Below are 20326 nucleotides of genomic sequence, written 5' to 3'. Positions count from 1 at the left end.
GTGTAGGTATCTGTTTAGTTTTATAAAGTTTTTTGTATTGTACCAAAAAATGAAAAAAAGTATCATGATGATGATGTATGTTTTTATATTTGTTCTGATTATTTAAAAATTAACACTATGAAGTTGTAAAAAAAGAAATTTTGCTATATGGAAAGTCTTTATGATATATTCATTCACTTCCTACTCTGAAAAAAAAGAAATACATTTTGAATAATTTACAAACACTTGTTACTGGCATATCTTGGAGGACATGCAATATGTATATGTACTGAGACATTATGCTTAAAATATGAAAGCCACAAGGGAAATTCGCTATGTTCTTCTTAGGCCTCCATTTGGGCCCGAGTCGCCCCCAAACCTGAAAAGGGCGGATAGACACATCTGGAATGTTCCGGGAGCCAGTGCCCCTAACAACAGAAGAAGGTGAGGGTGAGGACCTAGGCGACAACCGCCTTGACTTACCAAGTGGAGAACGATGGCCCCGGACCCAGAGGGCGATCAACGGCGGAACCGAACAGTAGAGGGACCTGCAGTCGACGAAGAGGCCGGGGGGCGAGACGACTCCGTATCGCCGTGCCGAGAGAAGCTTCTTCACACGGCGCTCCCGCTGAGACTTCGGTTTCAGACGTTGGCAGGCTTCACAGTCCGTGGAGTCATATTGCTCGCCAAGACACCACATACCAATAGGATATGGGTCCGTCGTGGACATTTGTCGCAAACAGGAATGACAAGATTTAAAGCCAGAAGGCATCGCACACGGTTCCAGACGCGAAGCGTAAACAATGAGGCCTGAAAACAGGCCAGAGCTCACTCCAGATCCTCGTTGCACGCGGAAAAGAAGGAAACGGACGCCAGCGCCCCAGGTGGGACTTATATGATCTCGCTGACGTCACGTAAGTGGACGACGTCAGGGCGGGGTCGGGTGGCGCCGTCCCCAGGCGCGCTGCTGCAAAAAAATTCCGGACCCAGTCTCACGCCTGGGATTATTCTAAGTTAACGAATCTGAAGCTAGATGTCTCTATCAGATAGGTGCATTAACCACATGAACTATGTTAAGAGGGTTTGGTCGTGCTTTCTGCTAGTTGCGCAAGGAAATCTGTGCATGTGCGTTTACCCAGTGAAATCACACTGTGACATAAGCCTTTGAATCGGAGGCCGCACACGGATCTCTGCAGAAAGCGCCTTAGACCGGTAAAGTATTCTACGCACTGTTCTCCGCAGTTGGCGTGTGAACCTCACGGGTCAGACTTTAGCTTGGTCCCGGCAGAGAGAGCTGGGTAGATTTGAGTCTGAGCTGCATTCGTTTTCAAGCCCGCTGCAGCATGTGGTGACTCCAGAGTCCTTCTGTCTGTTTTAGCCTCTAATTCATGTGAACATATACCCCAGTGATGGGAACTAACACAATCCAGGGGCGCATAATTATCACAACTTCTACACATATGCAAGGCACAAGTCCTAAACAAGTATTCAAAATGCAATAGGTCTCGCCTTTCATTAAGTTAAAGCCATTTGCTTTGCTATACAATACCATTAGCAAAGCAAATGGCTTTAACTTAATCAAAGGCGAGACCTATTGCATTTTCAATGCTTGTTTCACATGTAAGAAGAAATTGCCGATTGGAGACACACTTTACAGTTCCCCGAATCAGAGATTCTAGTAACAAGAATTATAGAAAGAGACTATCCAAAATGTCTGCTCAAACAAGGCAGAATATGTGACAGGTTTAATGCCAGGGTAGGCCCTTTGTTTCCAAGAAAAACAAGCATTTGCAATGCAATCGGCCTCGCCTCTGGGACCTTATATGTATTCAGCTATGCAGCACATTAGCCTGGGAGCTGAAACATCTACTGTTCTATAACATGGAGGGAAAGTAAGCACCAAACTGCATGACACGCCAGGTATGGGAACACATGGAGAGATTGCCCTTCAGCGGGAAATGGGATAGTCAAAAGCTCTGTTTCTACTATAAAATCAGGGCCTTCAGTAGTCATATCCTTGAAAATGCAGGATTTGAAAAAAAAATTGTCTACAGGTGCTCATGGAAGACAATTTCTATGGACTGGAATCGAGAGAATGCTAAAGTGATTCTGGTATTTTATCGACCTCTGCTGGTTGTTTTCTATTAAGAAAGTTAAATCGAGGCAGTTGCCAGAAACATTAAATTAAAAAATAAAGTCCCTTAGCAGAAAGCAATTCTGGTATTTTACTGACCTCTACTGGTCGTTTTCTATCAAGACAGTTAAATAGAGGCAGTTGAAAAAGCAGAGAGCAATTCTGGTATTTTACTGACCTCTAGTGGTTGTTTTCAAATCAAGACAGTTAAATACAGGCAGTTGAACAGAAAAAAAAGTCCCTAAGCGGAAGCAGACAAGTCCTAGGGCTGATCTCCAGAGTTCACATAGTGCATATACATATACTTATATGGTAAAGTATATATAAGGGGTCCTGAATGCTCAACCTAAAACTGAAGACTGGCCATGTCGTCCGTCATTGAACCATGGAGTAGTGCCGCCTGTACTGACCCACCATTACAGAATTACTGTGCATCTAGATTTAGTCACTATTATGGTGTTGACTTTTAGTATTGTTTGAGCACATTTTTCATGCTGCGCTCTCACCTTATTCACCCCTGTGACACCTGCAAATTATTTTATAGTTCAAGATAAAACAATGCTGGGGAGTAACAATGGTTTCTGATAAATAGAATAATGCAGTGCTAATAATCCAAATCTCATGCTCTTTGGATACAGACATCAATGCCGTTATGTGGTAGTAAATAATTTACAAACCTGTAGGAACTTCTGTTTTTCAACATAGGCACATTAACAAGTTCCAACGAATATAGGGTTTGCCCTTTTGTTTCATATATGTGGCACATATAAAAGTGGCTTTCGCTTCAGGCAGAGGAACACAAAGGTATTGCTTTCAACTATTATATTTTGTCTAAAAGTGTCCGCATTTGTGAGTTTGTGTAGAATATTTTAATAAAAGACTGTGTAGCAAACAACAATAGACATTACTATTTAGAGGGGCCAATAAGATGGGCAGAAACACATGAAAAATATAAGGATATTCCATTTCAATTGGGCTTTGGGATACTTTAAGTTTTCCCCAAAATATTTGATTTTTGTTGCATCACACATACATGAATACATACTGTGAAGCTAATTTAGGGATACTTAATATTGGTTAGTACTACAAGGAGTTGGCAGTAACCAAGTCATTTCTTAAATGACTTCCTGGTTTGACTGGTTGTATCTGGTGGATAAGTGTGAAACATGTCAGACTATTTTAAATCCTCCTGTCATTCTAAACATCTGCTTGATGTAGCTCTGTGGTCAAGCACAATGACTTCCTGTAATCAGGATCATTTTTCATTCCTATTTCTTAGATGCTGATATCTTTAAGCTTATTTGTTGATGTTGGCACTATGTAGTCTGAGATCTCATGCAATGTCACAAACAACGTAAAATGACTAGTAGTGCAAGATTGCATGATGGTTCAAAGAAAGGGGAAATAGATGTGGCTCAGACGTTAGAAGCCTATACCTAAATGACTTGGGATTCAAAATTAAAATTGAAAAGGTTAAATGCCTGAATTTTGCAGCAAGAGAGCAGGTTGCAGTTCAGGTTCATAGATTGCATTGCTGAAATGGTGAATATCTCCTAAAGAAGTCTTGTGAGATTCAAAATAATTGTGGGAGGTGATAGGAACTGTTAAGTTAGTGTTAACTTCTACCTTCATCTGAGCAGTGTGTGATGACTGTTCATTAGAAAGAAGGAGCAAAGCAAGAGAATGACAGGGAAGTCTTGTAAGAAGCTTCCAGAATACAAGAATCGCATGGGTCCCGAATAAGCATCCGAACACAGATGCTGTGGCTACCAGTTCAAAGCTCTCTGCATGGTCCAGCTTTCACAGTGATGTGGAGTATTTTAATAATTTTGAAATATCTGTACTTTAGTATGGAATCAGCAACCAAAATCCATGATGAGCATCATAAGGCTAAGGGTACTTTTTACTGACCTGCCTGTGCTATCTCATATACAATGCCATGATTCAATGTCTATGTTAATGAGCTCTGTCTATGCTGCAAAAGGTGCAGGTAGAAGGCCATATTCCGGTGGAGGAAGTGGCTGGGTAACTGAGGCCTCTGCTGGAGATGCCCTAGGTCATGATTCTGGCTGTATGGTTTTGTTCCCTCATCTTATCTCTGTGTTTGCCAAGATTTGCTGATCTGGATGTGGGGTGCTGACCCCAAGGTAACAGGATGATGCTTCAATATCGAGGCTCACAGTGGCAAAGCTAGGGTTGCCACTAAACAATGTCATTCACAGGAACAGTTTGCCTGCAAGGCTCTACAAATCAAATACCTTGACCATGAATTGGTGTGGAAATTATGGTGATAGCACAGTTTTTTAGATGGAAAGCTCAAGGTGCCTAAGTTTGTCGCATTATATACTGAGACAAAGGATTTCCTTTCCTTGGGCATCTAGCTTTCCCACATGATCCAGCGTATCCGCCAGGCTAACTCAATCTCAATCTTGTCTTTTCTTGTCTTTCTACATCCTATATGGGAAATGTTAACATAAGGCGCACTCTAGTACACAGTGAGGGTCTGAAAGACAAATCACATAAATTGTGTGTTTAACTTTTCAAGATTTAATTTAAACACAGTACGAAAGCTTACTGAAAACAGCAAGCATGATGTCTTACAGGGCAGCTTTGGAAAGATCTTAATCTGTAAAAGGAGAATGAATTCTCAACCTCCATAAAAAAAAATGAAAAACAATTTATGAAATGGTAGACACAAGTGATACACAATAACCCTTCCAAAAAGTATTTCTGAGTGTACACATGACTCTTAAACAGCAGTGATTTGCAAACGGAAAAAAAAGTTCCTCGTAATGTAGGACTGTGAAACTCCTGGATTCAATAAAGAAGCAGTGTCCACATTCTAACACTAATAAGTGATTCACAATTTCCTGCATTCTTTTTGGAAAGGGAATTCAAAGTGCTTTTTCCCTTTTTCAGCCAAATTATTTTTATAGGGTAAGCTGCAATTCAAATTGAGCTTTCTTTAAAAAAGCAAAGAGAGAAAATGTTGCCTCCTGAAAGTAGGTTGATTCATGGGATCATGCTCATAAATAACACTTCCATCCACAGAATTCTGGTATAGGTTCCTTCAAAAATGCAAAGCGATTTGTTAGCAACCAGTATGAAATAAGGACCTATTATTGAAAATATGAGGGCTCACAGCCTAACTATTAAATTGTTGAGTGTGGGTATGTGTAATTTGCCAGTTGTCGAAGAGTAGATATGTATAAAAATAAGTCCACCCTAGAAGAAAAAAACGAATTGGAGACAATTGTCAGTAGGGTGCTGAATATCAAAATCAGTTGGAAATTGGAACCCATCACTAAGTTCAGAGCACCTCTATGAGCTGTATCCAAAAGACAATGAAAGGAAATAATGGTTCATCTTGGTTTACATATACATTTCTATTGTTGTACTTACTTGTAAAAAAGAACATAGGCTTCTGCATTCTGCACAACTGATTCCGGCACCTCTGTGACACTCTGATCATCAAACTCGTACCACAGATTATTTATATTGTTTCGGCAATAAGCTATGTAATGCCCACCTTAAATTGATAAAACAGGTAAAGTTAGAGGCACAGCTAGCATTGACCTCATTAACAATGAAAAAGGTGGGTTGGACATATCGAGTATGACAATAACTCATTGAAATTAAAGAATTTGTATATTGAATCAAAGCATAACATTTTTATCAAAGCACAGCTATTTGCTTTCGCACGACCGCAATCCAATTTTAAAAAAACATAAGTTTGCCACCACGAATACTTTAACTCTAGATCAAAATCTCAAGACAAAATTCATTTTCTGATCAAGAATAAATAGATTGCATCAAAGGCAAACACAATTACTCTGACGCTATGTATGCAAAATCAAAAGCAAGCTGTCCCTCAGACTTGCAGCAGAAATCTACAGGGCTAACCAAATAATTGTACAAGTGCAAGCATGAGGAGTGTATTCACAAATGTGAATGGCAAAACTGTACAAAACTCGCGAAGAATGTTTGCACTTCATGGCCAACTGATGTACATGGATGTGACTCACTGTGCTGAATCTGGATTCACACAGAGAAGTGGTGCACAAAGTTGCCTTGTTTCATGCGTTCAACTTAAGGTTGATGACGTCTGTGTGCTGTTCTGAACTCCCAGTGAAGTGTCATTGCCAAGCAAGAGTCCAGTTGCCAAAATGTAATTTTACACTTTTGAAATGGATAGAAAATATTTTAAAAGGACTTTGAAATTGATGCAACAGGACATTTTCAGTCATGTCTTGCAGATTGACACTTGTACTCCTGGAAGAGCTCTCGATAGCCTCTAAGTTTCATCTCCAGTTGATCATCAACTTGTGTATATTCATTAGTTCTCTGCGATCACCTGGAGATGAAACAGAGTCAGCCGAGACCAATTGAATATGAAAGTATTTCTACCCCCGGCACCCCTCCCCACTCCGCCAGGAAACATTTAAAGATAGGGTATGGCATTAAACTGAACTGCGATTCAAGGTCTGTCATACAAGGAGTCTATTCAAATTATCTGCCCTTACCCTTAGGGTGTCTAGGATGATATCCCACCCGAATAGACAACTGCCAGAGAGATATTGCCAGGGCCTAAGATCACAAAACATCCTGTCTGTTAATACAATTAACAGCAGTCATGTTGTCCACCAGCACTCGAATGACTCTCCCCAAAGAGAATATGAGGAAGTCCTACAAGTCCGTAACCACACTAGCCTGAGACTGTGGAGGACTAAAGGGATAACCCATGAAAAGACTGAAGGGGCACATCCCCCAGTGAAGGTCAAGGAGACCCGAACTGTAAATCGTTATCCAAGCCACAATGGTACTGGTTCCACTGTTTCATCAGGAACCACTGAAGTGCCATCATCCACATTACCTGGTATGTGGTACCAGCAGGATGCAGGCCGGAAAGAGGTAGGAACTCCAGAAATGAGATTAGTGTCAAGTCAGAATCACCCAATTCATTTACCCAATTAACCTGCAATCAGGAGAAGGAAAAGCCCTCAGAGTTCATGTTCAGCAACGCCTATTTTAAGGTCAACCTATGTGGGGGGATAGGCAGGACTATGGTGCACTGAAGATATGCAGTGAGTAGCACAAGAAATCCTGCAGTGCATTTGTCCGACCACCTTTTGTACTGCTAACTAATAGTGTTGAGACCCTAAGGTGAACCACAGCTAACAAGTGTAAGAGGGTGTCCTGGAGGTCTAGGAAGATCAACCAATCTCCCTTATTGAGGTAAAAAAGAACCTTGATTAGGAGCAACAATTTGAACTTGTCCTGCCACATGAACAAATTCAAGAGGCGAAAGTCCAGGACGTTTCTCACACCTCCATCCTTCTTGGGGAACAAGAAGGAAAGGCAGTAGAATCTGGTCCTCATTTTTCCCAAGGGCAGCACTTCAATGGTAGAACAAGAACATTCACCTCCAAGATCAAGGCATGTTCTGGCTAGTACATCATGGTGGAAGAAGTGCGATGTGGAGGGGGAGACGGGAAGAGGATGGCATAGACCTTGCGGATGAGCTGGATCACCCGGAGATCTTCTGTAATCACCTTTCAACTGATGAACAAATGGCAGACTATTCCCCAACAGAAGCTGGTGGTCTAAGGGAGAGGGGAAGGGCTTAAGAGATTTGAATGCAACAGAGCCAGCAGAAGATGGCAGGGGCTGGAGTAACTGGTGGTGCAGACGTTCCTTAAATCCACCACTACCACAAAATAAGCAATACACCTTTTGGGGGAGATCAGCTGCAAAGGTCGTGGTCCATGGGACTGTTGTGCCCTAGAATAGCCCTGAACTTTTTTGTAATGCTGATGGAACTGTTTTCCCAGGGAGGCAGGGCTCAGCAACGGTGCTGTGGTGCATCTGCTTCTGATTTGCTGCAGGGAGGAGATAGCTTTCCCTACAGAGAGCCGATTGCTGTCAAAGGGCTTGTCCATTAGGGACAATTGGACATCTCCTAAGCAGCCAGTGGAGCACATCCGAATACGGCAGTGCAGAGTCACAGCTGAAACCATAGATGAAGCCAACATATCAATCCAATGCAAGCCACACTTCAAGGCTTACTTTGAGATGTCCAAGTAATCATGGATGCAGACAAAAGAAGTCTTGCAGAACTAAACAGGCTAAGCATTTTTTCAGCTAGACCTGGAAGTAGTACTTCATGTACATACGCACAGATGTCAAGGACAGGTACCCGCCCCTGCGCCAACGCAGTGGTAGTGGCGTTAGGCCCAGTGGAATGGGCTCTCAAAGACTTTGCGGGGGCTGCTTCTTGGCCAGTGAGTAGCATATCTTAATACAGATGTCTATTCACCTCAACAAGGTCCTCTTCTGCACAGCCTTCCCTTTGTTTGCTCCACACAAACACAGAAAAAGTTAATTGGCTGCTCAGTGGTCCTCGGTATTACCTATGTAAAAGCTTAAAGACCTTTTGAGATTCAACCTATGGACCCTTTCCTCCTCGTACAAGGGGCGAGAGGTAGTGAAGAAAGTGGTAGAGCTATGGACTGCCCATAGTGGAAAAGAGTTACAGCTTTTAGTAAGGAGGTGGTCCGAGTTCTCAGCACCAATCCTGGAAAAATGTGGTGAATGGTGGTTGCCCTGAGAGTGTCTGCGATGAGCTGACTTAATCGCATAGAGGAAATAGCCTTCAAGGTGAGGAGATGCTACAAGCAGGTATGTGTAGTCTAAAAAGGCATATAAATGAGTAATGTAATGACCAAAGTAAGGTAGCCTTGTGGCAGCACAAATGGTTGGAAAGGTGGGAGCTAGGGGGGACGGACGTGTGTCAAACCTTTATTAAACGGCTGCACAAAAACTGGAGATTTAAATGAGGGAGACAGGTTCGGCAAATGAAGAAAACCCCAAAGGGACGATAAATAACCTTTTACCGTGCCAGGATAAAGACTAAACAAACAAAAGCATCTTCTATAGATTCGTCAGTGTTCCGGGTACCACATCAGTATACAAACCTGTCCCAGCAGTCAACGTAGATTGAGGTTTTTGAAGGGGCGTCTAGCAGCGAGGATGACGTCTACCACCTCAGGCAGGTCAAAGACAATTAACTGCCACTGCACAATTTCCACCATGCACGGAGGTGTAAGTTGTGCAAGTTCACATGGAGAACTCTGCCCTGCTGCAGGGACTTAAGGTCCTCCCGAAGCGGCAGCCTGATTGGAGGACAGATGCTCATGCTCAGAAGCTCTGATTATCGCACTCTACTGACCCAATCCAGAGACTCTGGATGACTTGGGCCTGGTCATTTTTGATCTGATTCAGAACTTGAAACTGTTGAACAAAAACATCCAGCCAGGGTCTACCCAGTGGTGGAAGATGCCCTGGCCACCTTGGGATGCAGATGCCACTCATGACCTGCTCAATTCTTCCACTCAGGCATTCAAGGACGTTGTCAGCTATGTCATGATCATAAAGATGCCCTGGCACTCTAGTCAACATCAAAAGCAGAACACCTTCAGTCACAGGGCTGAGGACCCCACTCCGCCCTGCTTGTCGCTGTACCATGATAGTGGTGGTGTTCCTAAGAACCTGCACCAGCCTTCCCTTGCGGGACGACAGCAAAGATTTCAGGGCCAGACAAATGGCCGGCGGCTCCAGTAGGCTAATGTGGAGTTCACCCTCCATTGTAGATCAAGGATCTCAACCTTCCCCAGGTGACATCCCTAACCCAGAAGTGCTGCGTCTGCCACCACTGTTAACTTTAGCTGTGGAAGAAAAAGAGGCTTGCTGCAGGACAAGATACGATTAGTCAGCCTCCACTGCAGACCTCGAGTAGTTGTGTCTGACACTTGGAGGGTGTTAAAGGAGGTCCTGATGTTGGGCTTTTGGTTTTGAAGTTGCACTGCAGGGTTTGCATGTGCCAACTGGTGTGGTTGAAGAAAAGGAAGTATGGAGATAAAAGACCTGCCTGTTCACAGGTATGCAAGAACATAGTTTCAATGAATTAGCCGCACTAGTATCTTGGAGGGTAACATTAAAAAGGGAGCAAGGCTCGTATGTTACCGGCCCTGACTGTAGTATTTCAGTAAAAACATGTATCTTATTATCACTGGATAGGAACTGCAATTCCAGCACTTCAGCTGCCCTTTGAGACACCACTGCCAAAGAGGCGCTTTCTTACTTTGGTGGACCATGAAGCAAACCAAGCTCTGTCTAAGGGGAACTATCAAGCCCCCTGATGTTTTGTAAATAAAAGTATCTAGCATCATCATTGTAATGAAGGGGAGTAAGCCATTTTCTCCTCCATTACCCTCATCATTGTGGCATGTGGGCTGCTCTGGCAGGGTCAGAATAGGTGCCAAAAAGACAATGGAGACTATCCTGAAAGCAGTGATGTAGATGAGGCACAGGGTTAGAGGCCAGGTGCACAACAACAGGTTGTGCTTTTAAAATCTCATACTGTAACATCAGCCGGGCTCAAGCAGACATCTGTTCAGAATACGACATGGATGTTGGGACTGGGTCATTTAATGACACCAGAGATGTAGGCACTGGCGTCAAGGTGGCAGAAATCAGCATAGACCTAGGGGCTGCAGTGGAGGTCAGTACAAGAGTTGGTACAGTAACATGTCCGAAGTAGGTATAAGGCACCAGGGGGGGACATACCACAAGAAACACGATTGGCGGCCTCTATGGTTCTGGGGGACCTTGCTTTATTTTTTTTATGCCTGCAGCTGGACTTGGACTCCACTTACCTGAGAACTTTGAGTTAGAAGTGGAGCAGTCACAGTATTGGCCTCATGTTCAGGACAGAGACTAGGCCCATGACTTGAAGTGAGTTGTATCCAAAGACAACCACTTCTTGTGTTCGGTACCAAATATCTCCTCCTGGTGTCTAATCCCTTTGGGGTGCATAAGGACCCACTTATCATATGATAACACATAAGGCGAACTCGTGCAAGTTATGACGACTTCTCCATCAAACAGCTATGGCACAGCTTGAATCCTGGCATTTTGGGTGGGGACAACATTCCCTAGCACACTGTGAATATTTGTTTTACTGATTATCTAGCAGCATAGTGGAGAACTGCTGCGAAGAATCTCCAGATACACAGTCAAGCGCAAGAGAGATATTCTAGTTTGAGGAATCACAATTATAAATATTCATCAGAAATAAATCTCTTAGCGTTTCACGGAGGGGCATATCAGAGGCGTTGGAGGTCATTTTAGTGGAAGAGAAACCACTGTGCTCTCTGGAAAAGCATGCATCAATAAGAACTTTGGATCAGAAGATGCAGGCCTGTGTCATAGTGAAATGTGTCTGTGGACTGTCAGAGCTGAGTACAGTTTCTTCAAGGCAGCAAACACTGGTTTCCAGAACACCTCATTAAATTGCAGAAGAGGGTCTGAGACTGCAGAGTGGCTACAGTATTTCAGGCTTTACTTCAGTAGCGGCAAGTTCAACTACAATGTCTCTGTTGTGTTTGTACCACTGAAGTGAACGCAGAGACTTCCTTTGAAAATAGACCCAGGGGAGCAATGGATGCCCCTTCTGGAGAGAAGTCGAGTCCACCAGCATTTCATAAGTCTAGATAAAGCTCAGCATTGGTGTTATAACAGGTGATGGGATGTCAGCACCCAAAATAAATCATTTCGGTGTAGCAACAGTATTTGTCAGGCATTAGCAAGAGCCTAGCAATCTGATCTGAAGAGTTTCTCCATTCTGATAAATCTTTGGAACACTGAAGGTGCTCTTTAAGAAGTTCTTTGCTTAGTGAAAGAAATAAAAAGGCATTTTTGTTTGCCAGATAATGCCCGGGAGCTTCAATGTTGGGAACAGTGTAGAAATCAGCTCAGGGGACAAAGTTGAAGGCAGTGATGGGGGCATGCTATTCGGGGCCCTGGAAGGCATGGGTTTCCTCCATTCTTTGGAAGCGGCATAAGGGCCGTGGCAAAAAATCAGAGTGGTGTCAGTATAGGAGCAGTTGGAAACACCGAGAGGGCAAAGGGGCCATCCTGGAAAAATCCATCATAGTCTCTCAGAAGGCTCCGACCTTGGCAGGGACAGCTGATGAGAGTTGCGAATTCCAGCTTAATTTTTCTAGTATCACAATTGACTCTGAAGAAGAGCAAGATCAGCATCTGCAAATGACGCAAAGGTTGGAATGGTCATGAGAAAGAAAAGGTAATCTCTCTCCTATGACATTTTTGCGTTTCTTGAGAGAAGACCTACTTGGAGATTGTATAAAGCTGGCTCTTAATATAGTGTACCAAAATGAGTTGCAGTGTGTGGAGAGTCCAGGTATCCCTTACTAGTGTACAGGGTCTTTCAAGGTGCTCTATTTGTGGTAGTGTAGTCAAACACCCATAGGTTAATCAGAGGGGAGTGTTAGGCTTTTTTTGCACCCACTGATCAAATAATACACACGCTCAATAAGGAAATCCAACACCAATTCGTAAAAATAATATAGATTTTTATATATTTTTACACAGCAAGATCTTCAGGATCAGGTAAGTACTTTTTGTGTTAGCGATTTTCAGACAAAGAGAAAAACAGGTTGTCATATTTGGGGCATGAGTCTCGAATGCAGTAATGTTATCCTATGGGAGAAACATGCACTGCACAGGGTCACTTGCAAACGACTTACAGGACTGTTCTTCGGGACGTAAGCTAAGTAGAGGCCAATGTCTAAAAAAGCATCAACAGTTCTAGTTTTCCTGCCCTGGGGTGTTTAGGTGCAGAGATGCTTTTTGTGGTGGTAGCCTTGAACGCTACTTGGTGAAGTCAATGGTGAACAGTAACTGCAAAGAAAGGGTGCAAGTGGGGACTGGGGGGACAGCCCGTCAGAACGCAAAGCAGGGCTCAGCTCTTGAGGTTCTCAGGACCACAGAGACACCCTCCATTTCAATGACACGGGCTGGAGAGCTCAAGTTCATAGGTGTTTTTTGCGGCGGGTTGGCGAGTTTGAGGCTCTCAGTTCTCGGTGCACCTGCAGAACAGCAAGACAGAATACAGCAAGACAACTTGTGGAGCTGGCCTCTGTTGAGGTATCTTGACGTACGTTTTGGTGATGGTGGATTTCGGACTGAACACAAACAAGCCTTGGGGCTTGCAACATGCTCTGGAACCCCATGTATCAATGCAGGGAGCATCCGGGGTGGACCAGTATCTTGAAGACTGGATGGATCGATGTGGATGATCTCATGGACACTCAGTGACCTTCTCCTTGGCCACTGCTACGTTCTTGTACCCGGTGGTCAGAAGATATGTTGTTAGCTGAAGTAATTGTTTATATGTTGAACATCTATCATAACCAAGTAAACTCACAAACCCCGAAACATAACATTTGTACCCTCCTCTTCAAGCCATTGAATAACATGTCTGCACATGTCTAGAGTCAGCACAGTTCTTGCTATCACACCATGTTGAATGTGCCCAGCTGCCCACCCTACTTTCCCAAGATATAAATTCAGGCCTAAGTGCCTGTCAGTGTTAGTGATTTATATTTCACTGCCCCATTTCTGGGATTTTGGGTATTACGCATGGATGAGAGTGTGAATATTGCGCCCACAGGTTACAATAAGACGTTGTTATTTAGAGGCGAGACATCTTTCCTAGTCCCTGCACCCAATGCACCCTCCATACCGACCCCTCCCCGCTCTCAGGTGCGTCTTCTGATGTCTCTGAGCGCTCCTGCCAGGCTGTGCAGAAACCTAACAGAATCACATCCCAAGCCGCTGCTATGGGTTGCTTGCGCAAACCTACTGCATACTCACGGCAGAGCGCTACACTTTCTGCCTCCGCCAAGCACAACAGGGACTGATACCAGGCTTTCAACGCAGGCAGGGCAGGGGACTTCCAGCGGCGAGTAAGTAGGCGCTTGGCTACTATGACACCTAAGTCAATATATCTGGATGTTACTTTGTGTTTTTTGGGCCTGTGGTATAATTCCAATATGCATAGTTCCCACGACCAATCTAAGGTGCGCACCGTGCACTGTGCCAAGCAGATAGTGACCGTGCCCCAGTATGTACACAGAGTCGTGCATGACCACAGCATATGAAGTAGGTCTGCCTCTGCTTCGCTACACAGTGCACACTTGTCATCTGCCCGACCAAAATATTTATTTATACTTTCTGGCGTCAGGTAGGCCGAAAATGAACATTCCGGGGTATTCTCATGGGGCTCCCAAGTATATTTTCCCACTCACGCTCCGTAGGGGGTCTCTGCAAATCCGAATCCCCATGAGTGCGGAGTGAAAGCAGGTTCAGTACCATGTGGGTCCTGAGGGAGTCTGCAAACGACTTGGTAAGATAATGACCCAAACCCAATTCGTGCAAGTACTGAATAGTTAGATGAGTGGCAGGTTCCTGTGCCATATTGCCCCACAGTGAGCTCAGGGTACGTATCACTGCAGTGTGCACCAGGAACTGACCTGGTGTTAGTCCAGTGCTGTCAGCTAGCTCCTCAAATGGCATGAGCTGCCCATCAGTATACAAGTCACCAAGTGTGAGCACGCCCACTTCCTCCCAGCTGACGAGTTCTGCGCCCATTACTGCCCGATACCTCCTGGCGTGCCTTGTATAGGAAGAGATGGCGCGACCGGGTGTGTAATGTGAAGACTCCGCTTGTAACAGGAATATGCCACCTCCACCAATAATTGTGTGGGCATGCTACCAGTCCTGTGGGGATGGAACAGCGCCACAATCTGGACTTGTGTGAGCCCGATCTAAGGTGCACGTCTTAATAAACCTATATAGGGATACTGAGATCCGTATGGATTTATTAAGACAATGTTTTTGCTACCAAACAGCACAGTTTTCAGTAAAGCCTTTATGTAGCTGGGTAACTCGTTATGACCAGTGCCCAGCACATGTATTTAAGAAGGCTTCCCTGTTCACTTGCAAAGTATAAGTGTCAAACTCGACATCACAGGGTCATATCTGCTCACATGTAATATAATGCACCCTGCCTTAGGGCTGTAAGGCCTGCTGCAGGGTTGACTTACATATATTACATGTAGTGTCTGTGGGTATCGCACACAGAGTGTGTGCCATGTTGTGTTTTCAAAATAGTTCACAGCATTTCATGCGTCCTGAAATGGCAGTTTGCATGACTTTGTTTGAGGGTCCCTCAGGGTGGCACAATACATGCTGCAGTCCTTTAGTACACATGACCTATGTACCAAGGATAGCTAGGGACTTACAGGGGTGCTAAAGTCCATGCTAACTAGTGGACAATTTAACATGTTACCTTGTTTTAGGGAAAGATCACAGACACTGGGGACCTGGTTAGCAGGAACCATGTGCACCTTCAGTCAGAACTGCATCAGTACAAGGCAAAAAGTGGGGGTGACCATGAACAAAAAGGGGAACTTTACTACAGAGATCCTTCCCTGCTTTCTTTGGAAACTTACTTGAAGGAAAGAAGGCCTGCTCTGAAGTGTTCCGGTGTGTTTTGGCTAAAAATAACTTGGTCTCCAGTCTTTATAGCTTTCGGATACATTGAGGAATAAAAATCACACGCTACGGGATTATAGAACAGATCCAAGGCATGACATACAGATGTCATGTCGATCTGATATTTACCTTTTTTTACAGCATGTACAAGCAAAGTTGGAACAAACTTTAGGAGGAGTCATTGCTGTTGATAGCTTAGGAATTTTGTTAGAATAGCAGGGAGAAGCGTTGAACATTGTGGATAAAGAAAGGAAAGGGGAACAGACACAATTGGACCATGCGGTGCCTATAATGTCCTAATGTCACACCGTGGAACGGTGAAGCTGTAGCTGTGTGGTGCCACTTGGTGACGATACAGAACTATTACTGGGAAAAAACGGTTTCCAGATACAATGTGGTATCTGGAAGACATTTATAAGGTGAGGTATCTGCGGTAAGTAGCATTCATCAAAAAACTCCCAAAAGGGTAACAACCCTGTTGAATCGAATGGGGTGGGGACGTTGAGGAAATGGGGGAATTAATATTCAGGTATGTTCCATTAAAAGCTATATTACATAGTGCTCGGTATCTTATTTTCAAAATCCCCAGCTATATGTTTACTTTGACACTGCACAGCCTCACAAAGTCAATACATTCATGTACAGTATAGTGAATGACCAAGCATCTAATTTTGCTGAGCAGATGATACCTTACTATTCAGGAATAGAACCAGGTTTCGACAATGAAGAAATAAATACCTTTGAAATATTTGCCTTAGAACTATATACTAGTGTCTTAAATTCAGGGGATTATTGGGAGATAACATATTAGACAAGTACAACGAAATGTGAAAAACTCAACAGATCCTTCTTGCTCTTCTTATACCATGACACAGGCAGTCGTTCCATCCCACCATTCATATATACTATTGACGTTGATTACACTTGTTTAGCGCTTTGCCACTTCATACCTAGCTTTCTGCTAGGGAAATACTAATACAAAATCACTGGAGGGAACATATGATTTTAAACTCAAAGAACAACCTAATACAACAATCCTGATTAAAAAACATTTATTATTTCTGCTCTAAAATCGCAAATGCCATAGAGCCTAGCTTTGCCTACAGCCAGATAGTACTTGTGGCACTTCCTAATCGCTTCCACAATCAAGGGGAGGGAAAACGAATTGTAGTTTATTCAGCTTCCTTAGGCTAGAGCAAAAAAATCAAGTTGGGGGAATGAGCCACTTGTCCTGTGTTCCCAGGGTCTATGATAACTCGTGGGTGTCCTTGATAGTAAAAAACTCTCATATGCGAACACTAGTCTCAAGTGGTATATCTTGATTCTCCGCTCTTCAGTGTCACAACAGCATTATCATTGGGTCTTTTCCTTTGTATAATATGCTGACCTCCACATGGAGGAAGACCGACTGGATTGACAGTAGTGGTTAGAAATAAAAAAGAGAGGGCGCCTTGGTGTTCCAGTGAATGTGATTTAAAATTCCTTATATCTAGTCTCAAGCGTTTTTATTCAGTAGAGCATATATAGATATAGGAGAATAAAAAACAGAGGTGTGCGTGTTAAGGCCTAGTTTTCGCACTTGTGAATAGGGGTCAACATGTTTCAGCCTCCTGGTATCTCTAAAGGCTTTTGTCAGGACCAGGTGTTTAGGAGTATGTATTGACTCTTAAATGACAAAAGTGGCGCACTCACCACCTTAACATCTATGAAGCAAGATAATTTATCTGGATGGAAAAGAGATGAGTCACAAAAATCACTTCTTAATCGCACCACAACAAAGACTACACCAATTGCTTGCCAAACGTCTATGAGAAATTAAGCATCATGCAAAGCCAATGAAAAAAGCAGCTTCTTCCTGTGGATGTCAGCAACTGTCAACAGGCGTTGAAATGTATACTTTGTTGCTTCATGCAGAAGGAACGGTTTCTACTTTTAAACATCAAGCGTGGCTCTCGCTCCTCCTCAAACAATAATCAAGACAAAACTCGAAACAAAACTGAAGGACTGGAAAAGATACTGAAAAGAACAGGCTCCGAGTATGAAGTTTGAGAACATGAAATGTCTGTGGCATTAAATGTGAGAGGCAAAAAAAGTCAACCAGATGAAACTAAAGTTCAATATAACTCGACCTCTTCCAATTTAGACAGTGAAAGTTTTCGTTCTTGGGTGTGCTAGTCCATTTTCTGCCCAGACAATCCTCCCTCCTTCATGTTTAGGCTACAAAAAAACAAATCTTTCATTACAAGCCCACTTGATCTGATTAGCAACCCGTAAATGTGCACGTGTTGCAATATAGACACCATTATCACCTACTCCCTATACCACTGTGAAGGCCTTCAAAGCAGTTCAGTTGTTAAGATTGTGTTCCGACAAGAACTATTTTCTCTACTTCTATTAGAAGTGTTTCCAGCACCGGGGGGCGTGGCTTGCGTGCCGGGGGGGCGTGGCTTGCGCGCCGCTGCGACATGGCGACTTGTGCTTGAGCTCCAGGGGGACTGAGGGCCGTTGGAGGTTTTCACCCGTTTACAGGTGCCCCTCTTCAGCACAACAGCTCTCCTGGCCATCGGAACATGCCGAGAGCCGTTTGCGAGCATTTCCGACGGAATTTCGTCACGGAGGTGTGATTTCTGACAGGCGGTGGTGGAGCTCGTTATCACTTCGGGCCGCCGCCATTTTAGCTGATTGTGACGGACGGCGGCTTATCTCCTCAGAAGCGACGTAATGGATACTTTCTTGCCAGTTCAGCGGAATACCAGGTGCTTGTGACTACATTTGGTTACTTTTTTCATTTTTTTTCCCTCACTTTTTCCTTCGCGCTGCTTGGCTGATTATTTTGTGGCTCTTTATGATTACATACGTTTTGGCTTGCCTTGGTACAGCAGTTTGAGCACTGAGCTGCGCTCTAACTTCTCTTTGGGTCTCTGCTTTAGCCTACTAGTCTCTGCAAGGTGCTTCTACTAATTTCTGCAAGACTTGTCATATAAGTCCGCCCTTTTTGCCTATTCTGACTTCTCTGCTTTCAGTGCGCTCTATTATTTTATTTTTTGGTGGGGAAGACACTTCCTTTGACCTTTTTTGCCTGCCTCTACTATTCCTCAAGTGGTTTTATATATATATATATATATATTTTTCTCTCTGTTTGTTGCTCCATGGCCGCCAATATGGGCCGTTCATCAACTGTTAAAGACTCAAAAGACTCAAGTGCCTCGCTTAAAAGACTCAAGCAAGTGTCTCCTACGCCTGAGTCTTCTCAATCAGATACCAATACCACTCTTGACGCAATTTTAACGCGTCTCAATGAGGTGCATGACATTGCGCAGTCAACAAAGACTAACACAGACTTACTGCAAGTGGAGATGTCCGCTATCAGGAATGATTTCAAAGCCCTCTCTATTCGTGTTTCGACTACGGAGACACGTATTAGTGGGGCGGAGGACCATATGCAGAAGCAATCTCGGTCTCTTACCCACTTAGAGCGCTCAATGGCGGCATTGCGCAGAGATCTCACTGAACAGGAGGATCGTAATCGCAGAACTAATCTACGCATTTTTGGTCTGCCGGAAGATGCAGAGAAGACATCCCCTTCCATGATTGATTTTTTATACCAATGGCTGCCTTCTACTCTACAAATCTCTTTCCAGAGAGACTTTGAGCTAGAAAGAGCACGCCGGGTGCCCACCTTCCGGTCTAAATCTGCCTCACAGCCAAGAGCGGTAATTTTTAAGCCATTGCGCCATCAACACACGGAGCAGATTCTTTCTCATATGCGGAAAATTTAAGTGCTTTCCTGGGAAGGTCATCGTATTTCAATCTCTCAAGACTTTGCCAGAGATACAGTGATAAGGCGGAAGGGCTTTCTTAATCTTCGGAAACGTCTTTCTGAGATGAACATTCCCTTTTCCTTTTCTGGTCCATCGAAATTTCGTATTACCTTCAAAGGTCGTTCCAGAATTTTTGATGAACCTGCAGAGCTAGCTTCTTTCTTGGACAACCAGATGGAACTACAAATGGAACTTCAAATGGCGGCTTCACTTGATCCTGGTGCTTCGGGCACATGAAGTGTTTATCTGTGCCTCCTTTGTTCTCTCTTTTCTCAGATTGATTGACTTAGTTGTCTTTTACGATCTGCTTGATGGTTTTTTTGCTTCTCCATGAGTAATATTGTGGTGCTGTCTGTTTGTGGCTCTGCACGTGGTTGCTTAGGTTTGTTCCCTGGGTATTCTCTTTTTCTTTTTCGCTTTCTTTGGAGTGGCTTGTTTGTCAGGTTCTTCTTTTTCCTCTCTCGTTTTACAGTGTGTTTCTTCATTCTTCATATTTTTCTCTCTTTTTTTTTTTCTGTCTGTTCTTTCCTTATGTATAATGCTTTTGTACTCTCTTTTCATGACTTTCTAGACTTTATTGTATGTATTCTTATCTCAGTCTGTAATACTTTTCCTATTGCTCCTAATCCACTGCTAACGTTTTTCATGGTTGTTTGTTTCTCTCCCGTGTTTAATTCTCTTTGTTTCCATTCCTGGTTTTTGCCTTTTTTGTCAGATATTTCTCCTCTCTTATCTATCTTATCGTTAGATTTATGTTCCCATATGTAGTTGGTTAGGTACTGGTTTCGGTTGCTTCTCCTTATTGCTTTCTTTATTTTTATGGAATATTTGTTTCATTGTAATAGATGTTCTTTTCTGTTATACCATTATCTCTTTTTCTCGCTCATCACCCTTACACATTAGTTTTAGTCTCTACATTTTGAAGGTGCTATACTTACGTATAGCTTTGTTCTGACTTCCACTGTTTTGTTCA

General features: G+C 43.5%; 1 protein-coding gene across 4 annotated transcripts in view; it reads right to left on the bottom strand.

The window, feature by feature from the left end:
- Positions 1–20326, bottom strand: part of USP33 (ubiquitin specific peptidase 33) — a 372522-nt gene that overhangs the window by 119319 nt on the left and 232877 nt on the right. For all 4 annotated transcript variants that reach the window (XM_078645171.1, XM_078645190.1, XM_078645199.1 and 1 more), the window contains one exon: positions 5516–5642. In XM_078645171.1, the coding sequence (XP_078501297.1) occupies positions 5516–5642 (127 nt within the window). The remainder of the gene's footprint in view (positions 1–5515; positions 5643–20326) is intronic.

This window comes from Lissotriton helveticus, chromosome 1_1 (genome assembly GCF_964261635.1).
Source record: "Lissotriton helveticus chromosome 1_1, aLisHel1.1, whole genome shotgun sequence".
Taxonomy (NCBI): domain Eukaryota; kingdom Metazoa; phylum Chordata; class Amphibia; order Caudata; family Salamandridae; genus Lissotriton; species Lissotriton helveticus.
This window is presented reverse-complemented; position numbering and strand designations above follow the sequence as displayed.